Genomic DNA, 20,833 nt, shown 5'->3' on the forward strand with positions numbered 1-20,833 from the left:
ATTTAGAGTATGCACTTCTAAAATAGTTTCACCTAATGTTTGGTCTTTCTTGGTGATTTAAGAATCAGTGAAACATATTGAACTCATTGGACATGTAAATATTGTGATTTTCACCAGATGGACATTTGTATGCATGACTAAAGATGGAATACGAAAATGTATGTAAATTCTAATCAAGTCAAATTGTTCAGCTCTTTTAACATTTAGCAATCCTCTAATTCCAAAGTATGTTCCCCATTACTAAAAAAAGCCCTTACAGATTGCAGTGGAATGTCCACACAAAATAAGGGGGTGAACCACAGGGTGATTTGGCATTGATATGAGAGCAGCAGATTGATAAGGCTCGTGATTCATAGCTATACAGTATTGAGCCCCTATTAGCCCACTAAGATCTGGAGATGTTGTGTTTTGTTTGGCTCTCAGAAGAATTAACGTCACATGCACGGTGCCATGAGTGAAGAAGTTGATCCCAGCTCAGAAAGCTGGAGGTGCTACATTTCCTCTCCGCCATGTGCTCCTGCATAAGTGGAGACAAGTCACTCCCTTACAGGAAACTCAGGTCTTGACATGATGTAGATTAACAACACAGGGGTCACTGGGACAAGTCGGCTGTGGCCCTGATTTGGTGTGTTCCATAGAAAGATTGACACAACAGCTTCGAGAAATGTCATCTTAGCTGCAAAGAGTCAGAAAATATAAACATTTAGTTTAATGGCTGTGATAACTACTTACACTGCCAAATAATTTGTAATATTCCAGTTGAATTCCTAATATATAGTAGCCTAACTATTTAATTTTCTTCAAAGCCTTTAGAGGATTATAGATTAATAAAGCAGAATTTGGTTAATTGTTCCATGTTGGCAAAAACCATAACTTCTCTATACAAGGCACAAGGTTGTTTATTTGTCATGATACAACAAAAGGTTTTTATAACGAAATGAAAGTTTGTAGTCCCTTCATGCTACACACACAGAATTGAACACATAATTAAATGTGTATTAAAATATGGTAACATCAAAATAAAGTAAAATAAAATAAATAGGCTATATACCTACAGGTATTTCTGCAAAGGCTATAACACGTATACCCCATAGACACCTTTCACAGTCACACAGGATACACCCAATTATAATGGAATTTATATAAGAATTTATCTTGCTTTTATTTGCAGTTATACAATTAAAATGCCAATACATACATTGAACAGTAAATCAATGTACTAATTAATTTAGCAACTATTCGTATTTAACAAAAATTTTGTTAGTTTATTTCGTTTTGCTTCCGTGGTTTCCATAGCGACATCATTGTAGTAAACACAACAGCCTTTACTCGCGGTTTCACTGTACAACTTCTCTGTTTTGCCAGCTCCCATTTAAAATTTTACTGAACACCTCGAGAGGTAGGAGAGTTTAGTTAATATTTTACATATGTCCAAATTCACCATTTAATAAGATGGAATTTCATGCTAAATTTGCTTTGGAAGAAGCTACAGTGCTACGACAGCTTTTAAGCTAGCTATGAATGTAGCCATCGCTATCTACATAATCAGGGCCCATTTTTAGTCCATAACACCCTACTGGATTTTTTTCTGGGCCTTCTACAGCCGTCTGGTCCCCATCACCACCTTTTACTCGCTACCTGCATTAACTTTTGTGGACAGACCCTTTTGTCCCTCACGTTTCTGCACCCCGACATCTGAAAATCCTAGTCCCTGTAGAGAGGCCCAGGGGTCTATAAGTTCAGTTAGCCTAGAGCTTCTGTCCACAGTTCAGCTCAGCTCTGGTTTATCGATCAGTGCCTCTTGTCTCCTATAACCTCGGCCTGATGTCTTGAGATCAAGTGTGGAAAATACCCGCTGTCACATCTCTCTGCCTTTCTCTAACAGTACCATTGGCTAATTAGCCAAAATTAGCAGGTGTAGAGGTGATGTATAATAATGCCTATTTGCAAAGCAAAATCAAAGTGCAAATTGTCATAGCTCAAAGTCAGGTCAAGATAATAAATAAGTCCCGTGGGTACTGAATGAAGGGAAGTAGTAGAAGCTCTGCTCACTCTGCTTTGGGAATTGCCCGCTTTAATTACAACACAAATTGAGTGGTCACCCAACCTTTGGGCGCTTAGCACGTTTCCTGGAAAACAGTAATGTTTTTTTTTCTGCCATCAATTATCTTTAATTGTGAATTGACAATTAGGTTTTAGGCCATTTAAAGTTCTGTGCAAGGTTAATCTTTGCCTGTCATCTGTGATTACAAATGCTGAAGTAATTTGACATTAATAAATAATTATCCAGAGGAACATTTGTTTGCCACCTTAGGTGTACTTCAGCTCACATGTGTCTATTTTTCCCCCAGACAGACAGATCTAGTCACTGCTGAGGGCTGAATGCTTGGCTGCGTATGAAAAGGATTCTCTCTAAAGCAGAGTCTGTGACCAGCCACCATGGTACGCCTGACCATAGAGCTGATTGCCAAATCTAGAAACCACTTCAAAAAGAAAAGGGGCCTCTCCTTCCCAGAGTACCTCAAGACACTCACCCACCTCCACTTTTCCAGCAAGAGTATTGAAGATATTGTAAGTAGCCATTATTAACGCTGACGTTTTCTGTGCTTTTCTTCCTCCTATAGGTCTCACTTTTAAATTTTTTTTTTTTCAGGGTGATCTCTCCATGTGTAGAAACCTCACTGTCCTTTACCTGTATGATAATCAGATCACACACATTTGCAACCTTGACTTTGCCTCCAACCTCACCCATCTGTATATGCAGAACAACAACATCACTTATATAGATAATCTCCACAATCTGCAGAAGCTCTCCAAACTGTGAGTAGACACGTTTAACCTATTGTTGTGCTGTGCTGTGACAGTCTTTTCAAGTCTGAGGTGTGCGTGTGTGTGTGTGTGTGAACATGTGTGTGGTTTTTGCTGCTCTGCAGGTATCTGGGTGGAAACAGGATTGCAGTGGTGGAGGGCTTAGACGAGCTCCATGAGCTCAAAGAGCTTCATCTGGAGAATCAGAGGCTGGCACCAGGGGAAAAGTTGCTCCTTGACCCAAGGACTCTCCTCTCACTGGCTGTATGACCTATTTTCTCCACTATTCAGTACAAAGATAGTATGAGAAAATAAGGACGATCCCCCGTTCCTGGCTTTGGGCTCTCTTCATTTCAAGTTATATATGTTTTAAGCAATCTAAAAGTCGGAGGAAAACTTAATTTTCTCTTTTCATACACAAGGATATATGTGTGGCGTATCAACGTGGTAGGTTATCACATCCAGTTTAAAAGACTGATTTCTCAGAGGCCGGGGATCCATGTAAAAGCAGTATTGTGCTGGGTTTGATGATGTCAAAGAGACCTCTGTTGCTGTCTCTGGTCTGACAAATCAGTCTGGTCTGTTTACTCCGTTTTCTGCCTAGGCCATGGATAAACACACCAAAAGTCTCAGCTTCTTGTTTGTTTGGATAATTAAAGAAATTGCTGTGCAAATTTAAAGAGTTCCAGCTTTTTATAAATGTGCCATTATAGAACTTCAATCCAAGATGAATATTTAGCAACAGCACTATCTAGAGTCTGATTTGGACATGATCCTAGTAGTTCAGGCATGTAAAGAGATCAAAATGCTTAATTCAAATGGATCACAAGTGAAGAAACAGATGTAAATACTGTAAAGTGCACATTTATTTTGGGAACACAATAGTACTGTAGTATGCTTCCTCTAAATATGGGTTTGTAGACAGTAGCATTTTTCTTTGAGTGTGTGTCAGCACAAACAAAATCAACATAAATGAATGTTTATGTGCTTTGTGATTTTTGCCTTTTCCTGGGAAGTTATTTGAATAACTGTAAGGGATAACCTTTGGTGGAGTGGTTCACAGATATGTATCTTTTGGTGAAGTGGGTGGGGTTTTCACAATGTAATATGTATTTGTAATATATAGTCATTGTATTAACAGTAAAATGAACTCTTATCTCCTCATGAATCTGAATTCTTTGCACAGGAATCTCTTTGTGTCCTGAATATCAGTAACAACAACATTGATGATATCAGGGACCTGGCAGTGCTGAAGGAACTCCAGCATTTCTCTGCTGCTGACAATAAATTGCACAATATGGAGGTAATTCTTTCTAAAACTTAACTAAATGTGTCTGTGAAGCCAGTTGCCATTTAAGAGTTTCTTCTATGGTGTGACAGAAGTGGAAAATGACTGCATGCTGTGCAATGTGCAGTCAAAGTAAATAGTACCACATCACAGTGACAATGCATGACATTGCGTATTAAAGTAAACATACAAGCTATTAGTTGATCAGGTCAGCATTAACATTGTTCTGTAGCTTTCTGCAGTGATGTGTGAAATGATATGGAGAACAGGGTTCTAAAGAACCAAATCCTGCAAATCCCGCCATAGGTTCCCAGTCTCCATGACTCGCACAGGGTCAGAATTATTCAACAAATCAGCGAGCCGTTCCCCTGGGATCTTTCTCGCTGACAGCTTTAAACAAGCACAAGTTTCTCTCTTTCCTTGGCTGATTTTTCCTCTCTGCCTCAGAATTCTCTATTTGATACTCTAAACCACCAGTACTTAAGTTTTTAGGGGATTCATCAGAGGCAGAGATATGATTTATGCTCACTGACTTCCTTGAAAAATGACCTGCTTGTTTTTGAGGCTCACTCTCTGATGGCAGAAATCTTTCTGTTTGAATAGATATTAACTGAAATGGTTGATGACTTCATTAAAAGGGGGGCTTATTCTTCTTTCTTACTCGCATTTAACACCAGGATAACACATTGAAAGCAATTTATAATTGACTGTGTTGCAACGGATACTTTCTTAACACGAGTGATTTTCTTTTGAGAACGTTGATGCAGGTAATTGCTGTACATGTGTCATTTTATCTCCTATAATTTATACAACCCGTCTGCCACTATTGATCCTGCAAGGACAGCCCTCCAAAGGATCAATCTCTTCTTCTGCGCCATTTGCTCGAAATCCAGTGAAAACATTATGGATTTTTAAAATAGATTATGACAGGCAGTCAGCTAGGGTGACAAATGGGGAGCATCTTCGGAGACTGTTAGCTGTGTGCAGGGCAGAGAGGACAGGGGAATCGAAGCCCTGGTCAAATACAGGTTCATAACGGGCCCATCATTAGTCCAGGCGAGAGAGGCAGCCAAGCTCAGTGAGTATCTAGCCTTTGCTGTTCTGCACGCCCCCGCGTGGGGGGCAATTTGGCACTGGGCTACTCTTCGGTGAGGGCTTTCTGAGTGACGGCCCTGACACGATCATTTATCAAAGCCTGGGAGCGCGCGGTGCTCAGGGGTCCCCTCTGAACTGATTGCAGCACGGGCTGGAAAAGTGGAAGCGCTTTGGCCAAGACAGGAAGGCAATGAACAATCAGAGCGTGTCCAGAGAGTATTCATATTTCCAGGCTTGGATTAATGTGCCTTTAGATAAACATACAACTGCAGGCAACTCGCTGGAGGAGCCAGCTTCACACTGCCCCAGGAGGAAACTTGTAGTTACATGACACCGGCGACACTGTTTATTAAAATAGACTGATGTGTTGTTTATGCCCTTTCCATTGGCCTTTGTACTTCACATTACCATTCACTTAGGCCATGTCTTTAAACGTTTTCCTGGTGTGTCTCTGATTAGTAATTAATCCTATTATAAATATGCATTATATTTGTTTAAAAGAAAGTTGTCAATTGTTTCCTGTTTAGTCACTGTGCATAGCTTTAGAGACAAAGCATTGCCATCTGAATCATTAGTGATTGAAATGACAACACAACATGTAATATTGTATTTTCAGGAGTTAGAGGATGTGTCCAGCCACTGGCCTCTGCTGCTTCAAATGGATTTACGTGGAAATCCTGTGTGTAAAAAACCAAAGTACAGAGACCGCCTGATAACCGTGTGCAAAAGCCTCGGTGAGATGTTTTTTGTTTCCTTTTTCAATGGCATCCTAATCTGAAAATGCACTTTATTGCTTTGACTCAACCCAGGCTAACATGCAAGACCCCACTTAGTGATAAAACTAAAATTATACACTGTTCACTTTTCAAATTTCATATCAAATTTGGTTTGATCAATTTCTTTCTTTCTTTTTCATAGAGGTTCTTGATGGAAAGGAAATTAATGAGTTAACCAGACAGTTCCTCATTAACTGGAAAGCGTCCAAAGAGGCCAAGAAGAAAAACAACAAACATATGATGACTGGACCGTGGATCCCTTACACCTTAATAAGTAAGTCACTACATTCTGTACTTTTTAAATCTGCTGTAACAATTTTTTTTTACAATTATTCCTCAATCATAATACATGGGATCAAGCATATTTTAACAAATCAGCCCTTTATTTATTTTTACAGTGATTTAAATTGTCCTCTTCACTGTTCTTTGTTTTTGCAAGGTCACATCTTTAAATTTGTTATTATTTTTGTGTATATAATTAGTGAATTGAAACAGCATAACAACATATTATATTTTCTGTAAAATGTGGAAACCACTAAAAAGATTTTTGAAGACTTACACTTAAACTTCACAGTATTTTCTGTGTGTGTTGTGTGTGTGTGTGTGTGTGTGTGTGTGTGTGTTCTACTGTGACTTTGTTTATATTCCAGATGACGTTAACATGGGTCAGGGTCCACATCCTGGTCACATCTACCAGCAGGCTAACGTGCAGAGGTGGAAGCCGCAGCAGTCTCTCAGGTCCAGTATCGTAGTTCACCCAGATCTTGGTTAACGCGAGAGAGTGCACATTTACTCTATTTTAACAGTTAACTAAATGATTTAATTGTTGACATTAAATTCTCAGTGTTACAACCAGCTGCCACATGAACACTTCATGATGAAATGTACAAATTATTACAACTGCTAATAGGTTTGAACTCATTTTTTAGATTAGTTTTATTGGAAAGTGATATCGGGTATTTTACATCACTATGTGTCAGTTATTTTTTATTTATTATTAAGATATTTTTCTTTATTAGCATACTGTAATTGTCAATCTTTAATGAATATTCACTGCCCCAAAGTATTTGTAGGAGAAATGCTCTATGATTTTTGACCCACGATCTTATAATGTTTATTGTACTTTTTTTTTATATCACAGGGCACAAAAATGTAAGATTCCTATGAGTGGATGTTTCAATCATGTGGCTGTCTCATCACCCATCTGCAGTCATGTGGATGCTTAAGACAAACCTACCAGTCCACTAAAAATCTCCACCTCCTCCATACGCACAAATTAGCTGGAGCCCAGGACTAATCCTGCCTTGTATGAGCACTTTGCTCACCACAGCTGTGGATCTTTTCTCCTTGTACATGTAGCAACACAGAGAACAGTAACTGTCACCCGCTTGCTGTGATGTCCATATAGCTGCACGCCCTTCAGCGTCCCTGCGGTATCATTGATGTATTGGATTATAGTGGTTTAAAAATTTGACTTTTCAATGCAGATTGTCAAATGTTTTCATCTTTCTGCTATAACTTAATCCAAGTTCCTATAAATGAACGAATAGGCTGGAAATAATCTAAAAATAAAAGAGTAAAACAATGAATTAATGGCCTCTGCACATTTCTTTCCACAGCTGGTTTAGTTCTAATTACATTTTTGGGGTCTGATGATATTAATAATTGTTCCAACTCAAACTGTTCCTTGCTGATCGTCCCACATGTTCTACACCACGTCATTTTTCTTCTGCATGCATTTCTGCAGATAAGTGAACAGGGAGATGCAGAGTGGCACAATCTAATGATCATTCTGCCCCACCATTACAAGGATTTACATTATCTAAAGCTAACAACATGTGCTTCTGTTTAAACAACTGTGACAAATGATTCAGCCTCTTTTAGAGCAAATACTGTAACAATGCGGATATATTTATTGCCATCATTGTGACTAAATGTTTGAATGAGCTTTTAGGGAGCCACGTGGGTGTGTCACCCCTGAAAGATGCGGGTTATTAGGGAAACAAGCTTACTTAACCTTCTTTTACTTCGCATTGTAATTAGTGGCCCGGAGCAGTACTGTTACTCCATCCTTACAAAAACAATGTTTATTAAGAACAGTCCGAGGATATACATATTATGAATAATTCCTTTCATTAATTTACCGACATCTCCGTTTGGAGCCCTGGAAATCAGAGTGATTAATTTATGAGTCTCACAAGAATTTCCTCAATGCCTGCATGTTGATTGCAGTGCTGGAGTTTATTTATTAGCTGTTCCAATGAGCTTGCAATTCAAGACACCCTGGCAATTAGTCAAATGTTTTGCATATCACCTTACACTTGTCAGCTTGTCTTCCAGGTCGATTGCAAATAGCGTTTTGAAAGATTAACCTTTATATCCGACCATGACGGGCACATTTTGTCTTTGAGGTAATTTTGACTCACTTTCTCCCCGTTGCCACTTTTTTGATAGGCTTTAAAGAAAGTACAGTGTCAGGTTCGCAGCCAATTACAGAGGGATATGGCCCACCACATATCAGCGTTAAAGGAGAGGAAAGTCCTGCCTCTGGCGTTGAAAACGAGCCTCTGCTGCCCTCTCAGACTGAAATAAGTTAGGAAAGCGAAAGGGCAGTCTTCTACCACTGCGAGGGAGAGTTATGGGGCGAGTGATTAATTACGTCGGAGTGAAATACTTTGCCGCTTTGTGTGTCCCATAAATTAAGGCCTCCTGAGACTTTTACGCACACAGGTGAGGTGTTGGATGAGCGCACGGGGACCTTTTCTGCAGACGCACCACTTTATAAGGATAACCTGGACGTGGACTGGGACTATTCTGCACTGAAGAGCAAATTCTCCAACAAAGCCTTCTTTGGATCGCCTTCATGACGTTTTTCAAGACAGCGCCTTTGAGAGATACCATAGGTAAACATCAGACCGCCGGCCAGAAACTGCGCTCTTGAGTTTGCACACTGGCGATTTGCCTGCAGGTTTTCGGCAATGTCACTGAGCAATCTGCGCAAATTCAGGAGTCTTCAGTGCAACTTTGTACAGCTGTCTGTTCTGACGTTTGGCATTTTTTTGTCTGTTTAATTTGCAGCACCATGCAATTTTACAACAGACATCTTCAATAATGGACTTTAGACCAGACAACTTAAGTTATGGTTTAATACCTAAATACAAAAGCAACAATTTAGAAGTTAAGTTAAAGGTGAAACAGGGGCATAAAGGTTACAATAAATAATTCATGTTGTCTCTAACATACACTTGTCAGTAAGCCCATATCTTGAACTCAGTAAAAAGTGCAATAAAATGGCCAGGTTAAACTTGTAAAAGTGGTGTGTCTCTATCCATCTGATGTTACTCTTCAGGTCTGTAAGTGCACCCCGATGGTTGGAAGACAGACACTCCGAATGGACAGCGGTAATTGCTCCGGGGCGGTAGTGGATGACAGCCCTGCATCCAGTCCGAGCTCCAGTCCCAGTCCCGACGGTCGTCGTCGGGAACTCCAGCGGGCCAGGGTGCTGCAGGCCGGCGGGCTCGGCGGCAGGGGACGCCCAGCAGCAGCGAACGCGGCGCGGGAGAGGAGCAGAGTACAAACCCTGAGAACCGCGTTCCTGGAGCTACAAAGGACTTTGCCGTCCGTGCCGCCGGACACCAAGCTGTCCAAACTCGACGTGTTGATACTGGCCACCACCTATATTGCTCATTTGACTCGAACACTACAAGAAGAAGGCACCGAGGAGGGAGAGAGCACAAAACAAACAGAGGCGTTACACTCATTGAAAGGTGACGGCTACCTGCACCCAGTGAAGGTCAGTGATAATAATAATAATAATAATAATAATAATAATAATAATAATAATAATAATGGTATTTCAGTTGGTAATCTATGTATATGTTGTATATTGTATACAACTGTGCATCAGTATTTAATTGTGAAATTGTTTAAACAATCTTTGAACGAAAATTCTCACTGCATGTATCTACATTGCAACACTGATGAGTTATAGGCCTAGTTAGTTGTTGTAACACATTTTCAAAGCATGCAACATCATCCTCGTTGGCCTTGGGGCCTATTTTAGAGGCTGATTTACTAACAAATGAAATGTCTTCACAGAAATGGCCTATGCGATCCAGACTATACGTCGGGGCATCCGGACAGTTCCTCAACACCGCAAATCCTTCAGAGTCAGAGAATCAAGGCCCTTCATCGTCCACCTCCCAGTAACAGGCTTAAATGATTTGTATGAAACGATTTCGTATTTGCATGAGTTCATGCTGTGGCAGCAGCATACGCCTTATTATTGTAGAACAATAGATTTTACTTCCACTAAAGCCCTACCAATAGGAAGACTTTGTAAATTAATATATTATGTGACTTTTATTGTATAGTAGCCAACATTTTGAGAATTATGTTTCTCTGTTGTTATTTTGGCTAATCCTGTTTGCCCTGCATTGTGCAGCTCCATACTTGCCCCCAGGTAGCATATTTTTAGAAATTCCATGGGGTAATGAGCCGGTCATGCTTGAGGTGTGCACTTTCAGTTCGAAACATTTGCACTAAATGCATGTGTGAATAACTTAACATCTGTCATGTGAAGTGGTCTGTCAGAGAGTCAACAATAGAGGTTCTTCATCTCATGTTCCCTCTTATTTTTACATGCATGGTTGTAAGTGTGTTTGTGAATAAATGAATTCAGTGAAAGAAGACGAGGCTTCCGACGTTTTGACAAAGGGCCCTTTTTCTTTAGGTCTATTTAAGAAAATAAAATAAAAAAAACAACGAATACTAATTGAAAGTTCATATAGAGCTTGTCAGGGGATCAATTTATTATTATTATTATTATTATTATTATTATTATTCAACCATTGAAGATTGTTCTTCAGACAGTCGCTTTATTTCTGTGACACTTAGTTACATTGAAATCAATCAAATGAATAAAATAGGCCCACAGCTGTGGTGCTCCCTTGTTCATTAAATAAAGAAATTTCTTTGAATGGGTCATCACCACACAAAATTTTACAGCAGCAGAATGACTGCACCTAAATAAAGAATATGCAGTAGACTTTCAGACTGAGTAGCGAACTTTAGAAATCCATGGGGCTAAACAATAATAAATATATACATTCTACACACATCTGACAGTGTTTCAGCCGTGTTTATAGTGTCAACATGTTTAAGTAAGCAAACAATAATTACCTGTATTTGTACATATTAAAGGCGTAAAAATTTAGCAAATTAGCCTCTTCATATTTAACATTTCAACAGTGTATAATTTCAGTGGAAGCAAGTGATCTGAAGTTTTTTTTGACGCTCATTAGAAAACGTCTTTATTTGGTCGACTTTGTTAGACTAATTAATCTGATTATATGATGAATTATTTGTAAAATGCATTTACAAATGACATATGAGAACATTCTTAAGAGGAGATAAAGCGTAGTATAAGATCATTTTAGCCAGTTTGTGGGAAATGAGGGAGGTGTCTAAGTAATTAGCTATAAGGAGCCGTGTCTGTTTTGTCTGCAGTGAGTTGAAGAAAATAAAGATAATCTGAATGCCCACTACAGCTGACTAATTCGTCACAAACCTGCAGCTATTGTGTAACGAAATAGAGAGAATGCATTAATCGGTTAGGCCTACTATCTTATATATGAGCGTCAACGAAATGGGATGTAATTGGTGCTGCCTTAAAAGTACTGCTCAGCTGTACGCTTCATGAGCTGCAGTGCGCAGCTGTGCAGCGCAGTAAAGGGAGGTCGGATCCGGAAATCCGTCCACTTTCCTTGGAGACTCAGCCATGAGCAGAGAGGTGCCTCGCTTCGTTCCACAGCTGAAAACTAAGAAGCCCGCTTCGTGGTTAATCTTCGATGCGAAGGTAGGTGATAGTGAGGGGATTTATGTGATTCCACAGCTGTATTGTTTGCACATCGCAGACGTGTTTCCAGGCGAATTCGCTAATAGCTCTGGAGTGCTGCATGTTAGCTAGCTAGCACCTAGCTCACATGTCGGCCACGTGGGAGAAAATAGTTAACAGTTGATATGGAGAAGTCTTCATCGCGGCCAACACCAAACACATAAGCTAAAGTTACTTAATATTAATCGTGTACTATAACGCACATGGCTAGCGTATATTAAGTTTAACATTGCACGTGCTTTGCTCTGCTTTTAGTCTTGAAACCTAGCTGTGTGACGTAAACGCACGTGGATTTGGATGTGAATTTAACGTAGGGCCTACTATCCCGTTTTTCTCACACCTGTTTTGCATGCAAAACGTCCCTTGTACCCTAATTCAGGCAAATTATGTGACAAACGTAATGGAACTTTAAGGTCGCCACGCCAACTAGTAATCCGGTTTTGATGCCTCACTGTTGGACAGATCTCATCCCTGAAGTAATGCAATAAATCATTCTTTCAGACAGTTCAAAAGGGGGACACAACTCCCCCTGTCTCATTCAGCTTCTTACACCCCTGACCAAATCAGGTTGTGTCCAGGGGTCAGCAGCAGAGCTGCTGGTCAGGGAATTGCCCCCTCCCATTATTTCACTGGGGAAAGTCATAGTGGCTCCCCCTGAGGACGTGAGGTCATGGCAGAGGTCATGACCTGCTGTTGAACCCCTACTCAAACCTGCGAAGTTGGCCATGCTCCCAAGCTGTGTTACACTGCACCCTTCGACCTTCGGGTGATCGGTCATCTGTTGTCACTATATTGGCTATTACTTCAGTACGACTTATTGATTCAAGCTGAAAATCAATAGACCACTACTGAGATTCATTATTTGAGGTTTGAAGTCCCTGTGACAGACTTGTACAGAGAACTAGCTTTATTTTTATTTTTTTTTAAAGTTATGAACAAGAATTAACTTTGAATATGTATTTGTCTTTTGCAGATGACTATGGCAAATTTGATGTACTATTGTTACACCTGAAGGGTAAGATTAAGGTTCTAATCAGTGTTGAAACAAAATCGGGGGGGTTGGTCATAATGAAATAACTGTAAATGAGAAGTGGAATCTGTGTACTCATATTGCGTTTTTATTTCAGATGTCTGGTCACCGCATCCATGCAGATGGCCAAATAATGGTTTTCACCGTGTGGACCTGAAGGTGAGCCTTAAATATTTGTAGTTTTTTGGTTGTGCAGTCCTGCTGCTGGAATAGTGATGACTTCACATCTTTGCCGTTTACCCATCAGACAATAAGGTGGTGAAACTGTGACGAACTGAATCGCCAGCGAAATAAGATCAGTAGAGACTGGTTTTACAAAAGAGTAAATTTGATGTGGATAATGGGATGAAGACTTTAGTTCATATCAGTCCTGTTATGTCTTGTTTCCCTTAGGCTGCTTCCCGAGGGTGTGTGGTGGTCACAGAGATGCACCAGATGTAATCTTTTGTCTCTTGTGCTGAACAGGAGGTGAGTTACTTGTTACAGTATTTTTCGTCTTGTGCTACTTGATAGCACTATGGCCTCAGTCAGAACAGGAAGTGTGGAGTTTGCATATTCTCCCCATGTCTGTGTGGGTTTCCTCTGGGTGCTCCGGTTTCCCCTACCATCAAAAACAGTGTTGTTTGACCAGACACGGCATTTCAATCTGGAGTTGCTCCCCGGGCACTGTACTGGCTGCCCACTGCTCCCTTGGCGATGGGTTAAATGCAGAGAATGAATCTCGCTACATGTATGTGACAAAGTACCTTTACTGGAACAACACTGGTCATGGTTTACCCACCAAACATAACAAATAGTGAGCCTGACTTGAGTGACCAGCATAGCTCCAGAAATGTAATGTGATTTTTAGTAGACTGACTTTGGAAGGCGTCTTTACTTTCTTAATGAGCAGTGGCTACTCTTGCAGCTGGAATAGTGATGAGTCAACCTTTTCGCCGTTTACCCATCAGACAATAGAGTGGTGAGAGTTGTGACTACTGAATTACCAGCTGCACCTGTAGTTTTACTACTGACTGATTCCAAGGATCTGGATTTAAAGCAGTTACCATAGTCACTTGTAGACAGTACATGTCCACCTGACTTATGAAATTGCATAGTTTTTAAGATGAACAACTTGAACAATCTTCCTTAATCCCCTACAGGTGAGCAGTTGGATCAGAAATGGAACAAAAACACACTTAGCGTTTGCTTCATCTCTTCTGTGGTAAGTATTAAACTACTTTATTTGCTGTATGTGTCCCAACTTAAAAAGACTTGCCTGTTTGCTTTATGTCCTGATTTTTAAAAAGTAATGATGAGTTCACTTTTCGCCGTTTACCCATCAGACCAAAATGGGCTGCTGAGATGTGACTTAACTGAACTAAAAGACAAATGTGTAAAACTGTACAATCACACTCCCTCACTGCATACACTAATTATATTTGTCACTGGTAAGGTTATGGATCCAGTTGAGTGAGACTGTCCGGGGGGAAGCCTCATTTGAAAAGTAAGTAATGAACCCAGCCTCTGTCAGCAAATATTACACTAATAATGAATTCATGTCTAGCTGTTTTCACATCATGTGAATTTCAATATGTATAAGACTACTTTAATGCTTTAACTTTTTTGTTTATCTTACTCCAGTCTGTATTAATGTGTTTTTGTGTGTGGGTTTTTTTATATTTTTTTCTTCTCTTCAGTGGGCAGCTGTGGCTCGGGAATCAGACCGGGTTGCCCACTAATCAGAGGATCGACGGTTCAGTCGTCGGCTCCTCCAGGCTCCATGTCAAACTGTACTTATGCACAACGCTGAACCCCGGCTTGCCCCCGATGGCTGTTCCATCAGTGTGTGAATGTTAATTTCTGTCTGCGCACATAGGCTCAATGTGTGACTGGGTAAATGCGATGTAGTGTAACAGCGCTTTGAGTGGTCGGAAGACTAGAAAGGTGCTATACAAATACAGAGCATTTAGTGTTGTGGGAGCTGATCATCATTTAGAGCAAGTCTTGTTCACCAGATTTCTTTTTACATTTGATGGCCTCCATTAATAAAAACCTGTCTGCAAGAAAATACCATAATCTTTGAATTTGTTTTACTTTGTGTGCTATCAATGAGTTGACTATGCAGGAAATAAATGAATGGTAAACGTGATCTTGTGCCACCTACCTGTGTCTTAACCTTTTGTAGAGAAGTCTTACTCCTCAGTGATGTATGTGTCTGCACCTGGTGCATAGGTGTAGATAAAGCGTAAAATATTCTGGTGGAGCTCATCCAGGGTCACGTCTCTCTTGTGCAAGCCATCCACGTCTCCCAGGTTACATGGAAACACCGCATCGGGTGGAATAACGAGAGCCGAGGCCCCTGTAGGAAGAGGCAGAAATCCCTCTAAACTATTTCTGAAATTTTGGCTTACATGGAGCCCTCAGTGCTTATTAATAACCAGGGCCAGGATGAAACCTAGGTATTAACCCAATGCTTCAAACCGGCACAACAATATCACAAGCATTAAATTACTTGACAAAAATGAACAGGATGTGCAATATGTTTGGGTTTTTTTGTACTTAAAGGTATTTGTAAGGAATTGGTTGACAAACTACCATGTTTGAGAGTGACTGAGTTTTCACAGAGGAGAACAGCGATCACAGCGTCTTCCTCCAGTACTCGTGTTCTGAGACATAACTTGCAGTGGGCCTCAGCCAAAGAGATCCTTTAACAGAAAAAACAAACATGAAAAGAACCATATGACTGAACAACTGCCTAGGTAGTTATGGGTTGTTTTTAATGTGATGAATGAAAAGTAATATTGTATGAAGTCTGAAACTGGTACAGGCCAAGTAAATGTTTTGAGATTTAAAGCTCAGTCTGACATTTTTGTCCTGCAGTCAAAACATATTTATTTCCATCATTATTTTCAGATATTTCACCACCGGGGAAAAGACTCATATAAACATGTCATAACCAAATGAAAAATGGTCATCTGAGAGTGTGCTTTGGATTAGTTTGCCACCTGGTGGAGGATAGTGACATTATACTGGACGACGACTCCTGATCTTAACATGTAGTCTGGCTGTGAGGCAGCAAATGAAGATGGGAAAACTAAAACAGTAAATAAAGTTTTTGCAGATTGCTTACAGAAGCTTGATAGAGGCCACAGACATCTTGACACCCTGACTCTGTGTTCGGACTCTACGGCTGGCCATGTAGTAACCGTGGATTATTTTCTCTGCTCCGGGGCTAAGCTCCACTTGCAAACTCCGTGCATGAGCTACCAGCTGGAAAGTGTAGAATTAAGAACAGCAACCGAAGGTTAGTGTAAAATCAAGGCAGTAAATTTGAATAACGAAGAACTTGTGTTAACCTCCTTGTAGTCTTGAGTAGAAAACTCCCAGCAAGATGAGTAGAGGGGGTTTCCAGGGTGTACTGCCTGCTGGAGGGTGTGGACGGTCTGGGCAAGCAGGGCATGCTCCCCCACCATATCCCTACACTGAATGACCAGGCCAAAGGCGTCTGCCAACTGAATTGGTACGGGACCCATTTCCTGCTCACAAAGAAGAGACTGGGGCATCAGTAAGCTGTCGAATGGGCTGTTTTCAAAGTATTAATCTGCCGAGATGATCTTCGTTTTAGTCAGAAAGTAAACTGGGATCTAAAGCATCTCTGAAACTTCTGTTTGACTACTTACACAGCTCTTATATAAAAGCAAAGTGCCTCAACATCTTGTTTGTCTGTACTATCTACATATAAATCTGAGTTGACTGAAATGTGGCATTTCTTGGAACCGTGTACTGTACCCAAAAGCTTAAATTCCACCAAAATAAGACACACGGTTATATTCCTAAAAAATGTCAAGGCAGACCTGCTTGGTGCACATCCCAACCATGTTATAATTGAGCTATATGAAGGCAAAACAACACCATGTTGTGGTTGAACCCACTGCTGTTCCCAGTACGGCACAGTCGGGCCTTCCAGATCGTCGAGAGGAGGGATCCGTGGAGTCTGTGAGGGCCCAGAAGCTGCATTGGACTGGGAGGGACAGCTGCTGGTCAGCATCCTCGCCATACTTCTTCCCTGGGATGAACACAGACACTGTGCAGCTCTCTAGAACTGAGAAAAGAATAGCAAAAGTGGACTAGCTTTTTATGTGGAGCAGTATTTACACAATAACAATAACTTATTTAATTAACGACGTTGGTGCTCTACCTGACTGAATGGCATCCAACCTGTCCTTTTTGTAACAGCCTAGATCTCCCAACATGCAAATACCACCAGTGGCTAGCAGGGCAGAGCCGGCATGGATGTTAGCAGTGCCTGCTCCGTGTTCGTCTCGGGACAGAGATGCAAACATCTCCCCTGAAGTCTGATGCCTGACCCCACGACACGCCAAGCTCAGGCTGTATGTCATTAATCTAGCACAAACACATAGCTAATAGGTAATGAGGAGGGTTAAATCTCAGGTTTCACATGTCCACCTAAGATGTGTAAAGTTGGGTCATGCAGACGACTTTACCTGTCTAGTACGAGAGTGTCAGAGGTGACAACCAGGAGATCTACATTGTGCAATCTGTCTTTTGCATCTGCTCTAGTCTGCACCAAGCTGAGCAACAAGCCCAGCTTCAAGGTGTTGTAGAGGCCGGGAGGAGCCACGTCCAACCCAAAGGAGTTAGCCAGAGTGGCAGAGAACCTCCAGGGAGAACCGGCTGTGACCTCCAACAGCTCCTGGAAGCTGGCACTGACTTTACAGGGATCTACAGGTAGACCAGTTCAGTATGGCAACAATGCGCAATGTTGTTTATAAAATATGAAATTTGTTCACAGGAATCAGAATATACAGTAAGATCATTGACTGCCTTACTCTCTGGCTCCCACGGTTCGACACTATTTGCCTCTACACTCCAGGTAATGCCGGGCCACTGGTGCACATGCGCAGGAATGCCTATCACCCTGTAGAGTCGACCGATTCTCATTGAGTTACACAGCTCATCTGTGCGAACAGGGGAAACAAAGCAATAGCACTCAAAGGGGTTGTTCTGTACTGCCTGGTGATTACTGAAGAAACATGCATGCCACCTACAAACCACTGCCAAGAGAAACACAGGGTGAGGCCTGCAGAACAAAGATTTCTCTGTGTGCGAATTGCACAGCCAGCTAATGAGTGTTCCTTGTACTTATTAACATATATGTTTAGTAATGGGAACCCAGTGTATTGAATTCCTCTTCATGACTGGGTCAACAGAATATGTTAATCCTGGTGCTGAGATTTGCTAAGCTCTCAAGGGTGCTGGATGGACAATGTTATTAGAGGGGACAGAAACACTTAATATCCCACCATGAGGCACTGTGTGCGGCTGGCTGAACAAAAAATCTATTTATTTGAACTCTCCCCCACTAAGTTTTTGTTCCAAAGTGAGCCTCATTTAGCCAGAGAAAATTAATGACAAACCTCAATACATCTGACTGTGTGTAAATATAAGCTATTACAACCACATTATTCAGGACTGGGAGTGAATATAATGGATGAGAATATGATTTTACAAACAAATACTACCCTTAAGTATTAATCTATGATTCATTGCTTCCTCAGATTTTGACTTGCAAATAAAAGCCTTTTATACCCAGTTACTCAAAGTATTCATTTGTTCTATGCTATGCAAACAAAAAAGGCAAAGTTATTTACAGGGCAGGGTCAGCTGCACAACAGTCTCTGGTCAGGTATGCTCAAGGACACTTCAGCAGAGCGGCTGCCTCCTGACATGGATGCTGGATGCTTGAAACAGCTCCCTGGTTGATGGACAGTCTTCAGCGGTCTCCATATATACCGTACCATATTATGAGAAAGGGTGCATATTCATACTCCACCAGAAGGAGATCAAGTGATTTTGTGCTGCTTAGTTTAGAAGTTGTAAAGGGAAGGAGTCATATCTTATGTTCTGCAGCTGTTCCAGATTAAAAAAAGAGACTTGAAGATGCCAAAAAACACACATTCTGTTTCAAAGAGCAGATCAGAGGTGAACCTTATTAAGTTCTAGTTGCACTCGGTAATGTTTGTGTTATCATTTTGTATTCTTTGTTGTTTTAAGATTAGGTTACTCTGATGTGAACTATTGGTATGTGTTTTTACTTTACGCTGCTATTGTTGTTAACTATGATATGTGGTGAAATACATGCTGCTAGTGCACATGTTTCTTCACCTGCCACATTACCCCCGCCTCTCTCAGATGGAAAGAGGCTATTATTATTTGTTTCCTCTAACATTTTAAGTTGGTACAGATTAAATTAATCAATCAACTTGCTAGCAAGTTGATTTAATTTGATTTAATAGGCAATACAGGCCCGTGTCTGAGCAATGTAAAACCCATACACTGTAAACTTATCTGATGTAGACCTACCTCTGAGAAACAGGGTGACAGACTGGTACCTGAGTGGGCTTTGCTGATGGACACCTAGACCATCCAGTGCTTTGACATGGATCAGCTCCACAAGCTGTTTATCTGTCTCCACAAAGACACATTTGCGAACATACAGATCGTAACAATGCATACAGTTTTCTTTTGATCTCTTGCACCTAGAAAACCAATTCAGATATCTCCAGTGCTGTCTGACATTCAGCAGCATTACTCTCACCTCCCAGCACTCTAAACTTCACATCCTCTTTCAGCTGGGAGCTGCAGATCATGCAGCTGAAGTTGTTTCTCACGGTAGCTGACTCTGTGGCTCCAGGTGCATGGACGCGAATGCATTGAAACCCTAAAGTCAACATCCAAGAAATGTAATCAAAAGTGAATCAAATTTTTTGTCTAAGAATGCTATTTGTCTGATAATTGCTTGAAACACATACAATTGTGTGTATACAAACCCAACTGACTGTGATCAGTACTACTAGAAGCTAAGACATGAAATGGGTTAAGGGGTACCAATGTGTCTAATCTGCAGTACCTGTAGAGCATGGACAGTCATCATTAATGCAGAGGAACCTGGCCCCCTGGGTGTATTTAGTGACCCTAGTCATGGCAATGACCAGGCCCTCCATGGAAACAGGCCTCATGGGGCCATACCCACGAGGAAATCTACGAAGGTCCAATGTGTACTCAGGGAATGGAGGCAGGTGTGTCAACTTCAGGATTACGTTGACCTCAAAAGGAACAGTCAGATGACACATTGTTACAGGAGTGAGTTGGCAAATCGAGGTACTTTCTCCTGTCAGGTGCATGCATATACACTCACCTAAAGGATTATTAGGAACACCATATTAATACTGTGTTTGACCCCCTTTCGCCTTCAGAACTGCCTTAATTCTACGTGGCATTGATTCAACAAGGTGCTGAAAGCATTCTTTAGAAATGTTGGCCCATATTGATAGGATAGCATCTTGCAGTTGATGGATATTTGTGGGATTCACACATTAGTACAGTGAACTCATTGTCATGTTCAAGAAACCAATTTGAAATGATTCAAGCTTTGTGACATGGTGCATTATCCTGCTGGAAGTAGCCATCAGAGGATGGGTACATGGTGGCCATAAATGGATGGACATGGTCAGAAACAATGCTCAGGTGGGCCGTGGCATTTAAACAATGCCCAATTGACACTAAGGGGCCTAAAGTGTGCCAAGAAAACATCCCCCACACCATTAAACCACCACCACCAGCCTGCACAGTGGTAACAAGGCATGATGGATCCATGTTCTCATTCTGTTTACGCCAAATTCTGACTCTACCATCTCAATGTCTCAACAGAAATCGAGACTCATCAGACCAGGCAACATTTTTCCAGTCTTCAACTGTCCAATTTTGGTGAGCTCTTGCAAATTGTAGCCTCTTTTTCCTATTTGTAGTGGAGATGAGTGGTACCCGGTGGGGTCTTCTGCTGTTGTAGCCCATCCGCCTCAAGGTTGTGCATGTTGTGGCTTCACAAATGCTTTGCTGCATACCTCGGTTGTAACGAGTGGTTATTTCAGTCAAAG

The 20,833-nt window shown here is 41.1% G+C and overlaps 3 protein-coding genes and 1 long non-coding RNA gene across 6 annotated transcripts in view; 3 read left to right on the forward strand and 1 right to left on the reverse strand.

Moving 5' to 3' along the window:
- Nucleotides 1-559: 559 nt before the first annotated feature.
- Nucleotides 560-20,833, reverse strand: part of mcmdc2 (minichromosome maintenance domain containing 2) — a 22,213-nt gene continuing 1,939 nt past the window's right edge. The window contains exons 4-15 of one of the 3 annotated variants that reach the window (XM_046067503.1): nucleotides 19,807-20,002; nucleotides 19,495-19,617; nucleotides 19,260-19,361; nucleotides 17,726-17,854; nucleotides 17,381-17,618; nucleotides 17,074-17,279; nucleotides 16,808-16,977; nucleotides 16,232-16,411; nucleotides 16,006-16,145; nucleotides 15,471-15,580; nucleotides 15,040-15,234; nucleotides 560-676 (exon numbers count right to left, since the gene is read on the reverse strand). In XM_046067503.1, the coding sequence (XP_045923459.1) occupies nucleotides 15,068-15,234; nucleotides 15,471-15,580; nucleotides 16,006-16,145; nucleotides 16,232-16,411; nucleotides 16,808-16,977; nucleotides 17,074-17,279; nucleotides 17,381-17,618; nucleotides 17,726-17,854; nucleotides 19,260-19,361; nucleotides 19,495-19,617; nucleotides 19,807-20,002 (1,761 nt within the window). In that variant the 3' untranslated portion in view covers nucleotides 560-676; nucleotides 15,040-15,067. Of the gene's footprint in view, nucleotides 677-9,095; nucleotides 9,668-11,641; nucleotides 11,787-15,039; nucleotides 15,235-15,470; nucleotides 15,581-16,005; nucleotides 16,146-16,231; nucleotides 16,412-16,807; nucleotides 16,978-17,073; nucleotides 17,280-17,380; nucleotides 17,619-17,725; nucleotides 17,855-19,259; nucleotides 19,362-19,494; nucleotides 19,618-19,806; nucleotides 20,003-20,833 lie in introns of those variants that run through there. The other 2 variants (XM_046067489.1, XM_046067494.1) reach the window with 2 other exon arrangements.
- ppp1r42 (protein phosphatase 1, regulatory subunit 42) lies at nucleotides 1,277-7,556 on the forward strand. The gene is made up of 9 exons (XM_046067828.1): nucleotides 1,277-1,399; nucleotides 2,352-2,571; nucleotides 2,654-2,820; nucleotides 2,934-3,072; nucleotides 3,995-4,111; nucleotides 5,808-5,925; nucleotides 6,110-6,241; nucleotides 6,618-6,705; nucleotides 7,109-7,556. The coding sequence occupies exons 2-9, from the start codon at nucleotides 2,440-2,442 to the stop codon at nucleotides 7,191-7,193; spliced, it is 978 nt and encodes a 325-aa protein (XP_045923784.1). The 5' UTR covers nucleotides 1,277-1,399; nucleotides 2,352-2,439; the 3' UTR covers nucleotides 7,194-7,556.
- Nucleotides 9,075-10,719, forward strand: LOC123982464 (transcription factor 24-like). Its single transcript, XM_046067991.1, has 2 exons — nucleotides 9,075-9,760; nucleotides 10,066-10,719. Exons 1-2 carry the CDS (start codon nucleotides 9,335-9,337, stop codon nucleotides 10,174-10,176), a joined length of 537 nt encoding a protein of 178 aa, XP_045923947.1. The 5' UTR covers nucleotides 9,075-9,334; the 3' UTR covers nucleotides 10,177-10,719.
- On the forward strand, nucleotides 11,673-14,945 carry LOC123982594. Its single transcript, XR_006828004.1, has 7 exons — nucleotides 11,673-11,824; nucleotides 12,837-12,878; nucleotides 12,991-13,052; nucleotides 13,287-13,361; nucleotides 14,036-14,097; nucleotides 14,329-14,379; nucleotides 14,573-14,945. It is a non-coding gene; the product is annotated as an uncharacterized LOC123982594 (long non-coding RNA).

The sequence above is a fragment of the Micropterus dolomieu genome, linkage group LG01, assembly GCF_021292245.1.
Source record: "Micropterus dolomieu isolate WLL.071019.BEF.003 ecotype Adirondacks linkage group LG01, ASM2129224v1, whole genome shotgun sequence".
Lineage (NCBI taxonomy): Eukaryota > Metazoa > Chordata > Actinopteri > Centrarchiformes > Centrarchidae > Micropterus > Micropterus dolomieu.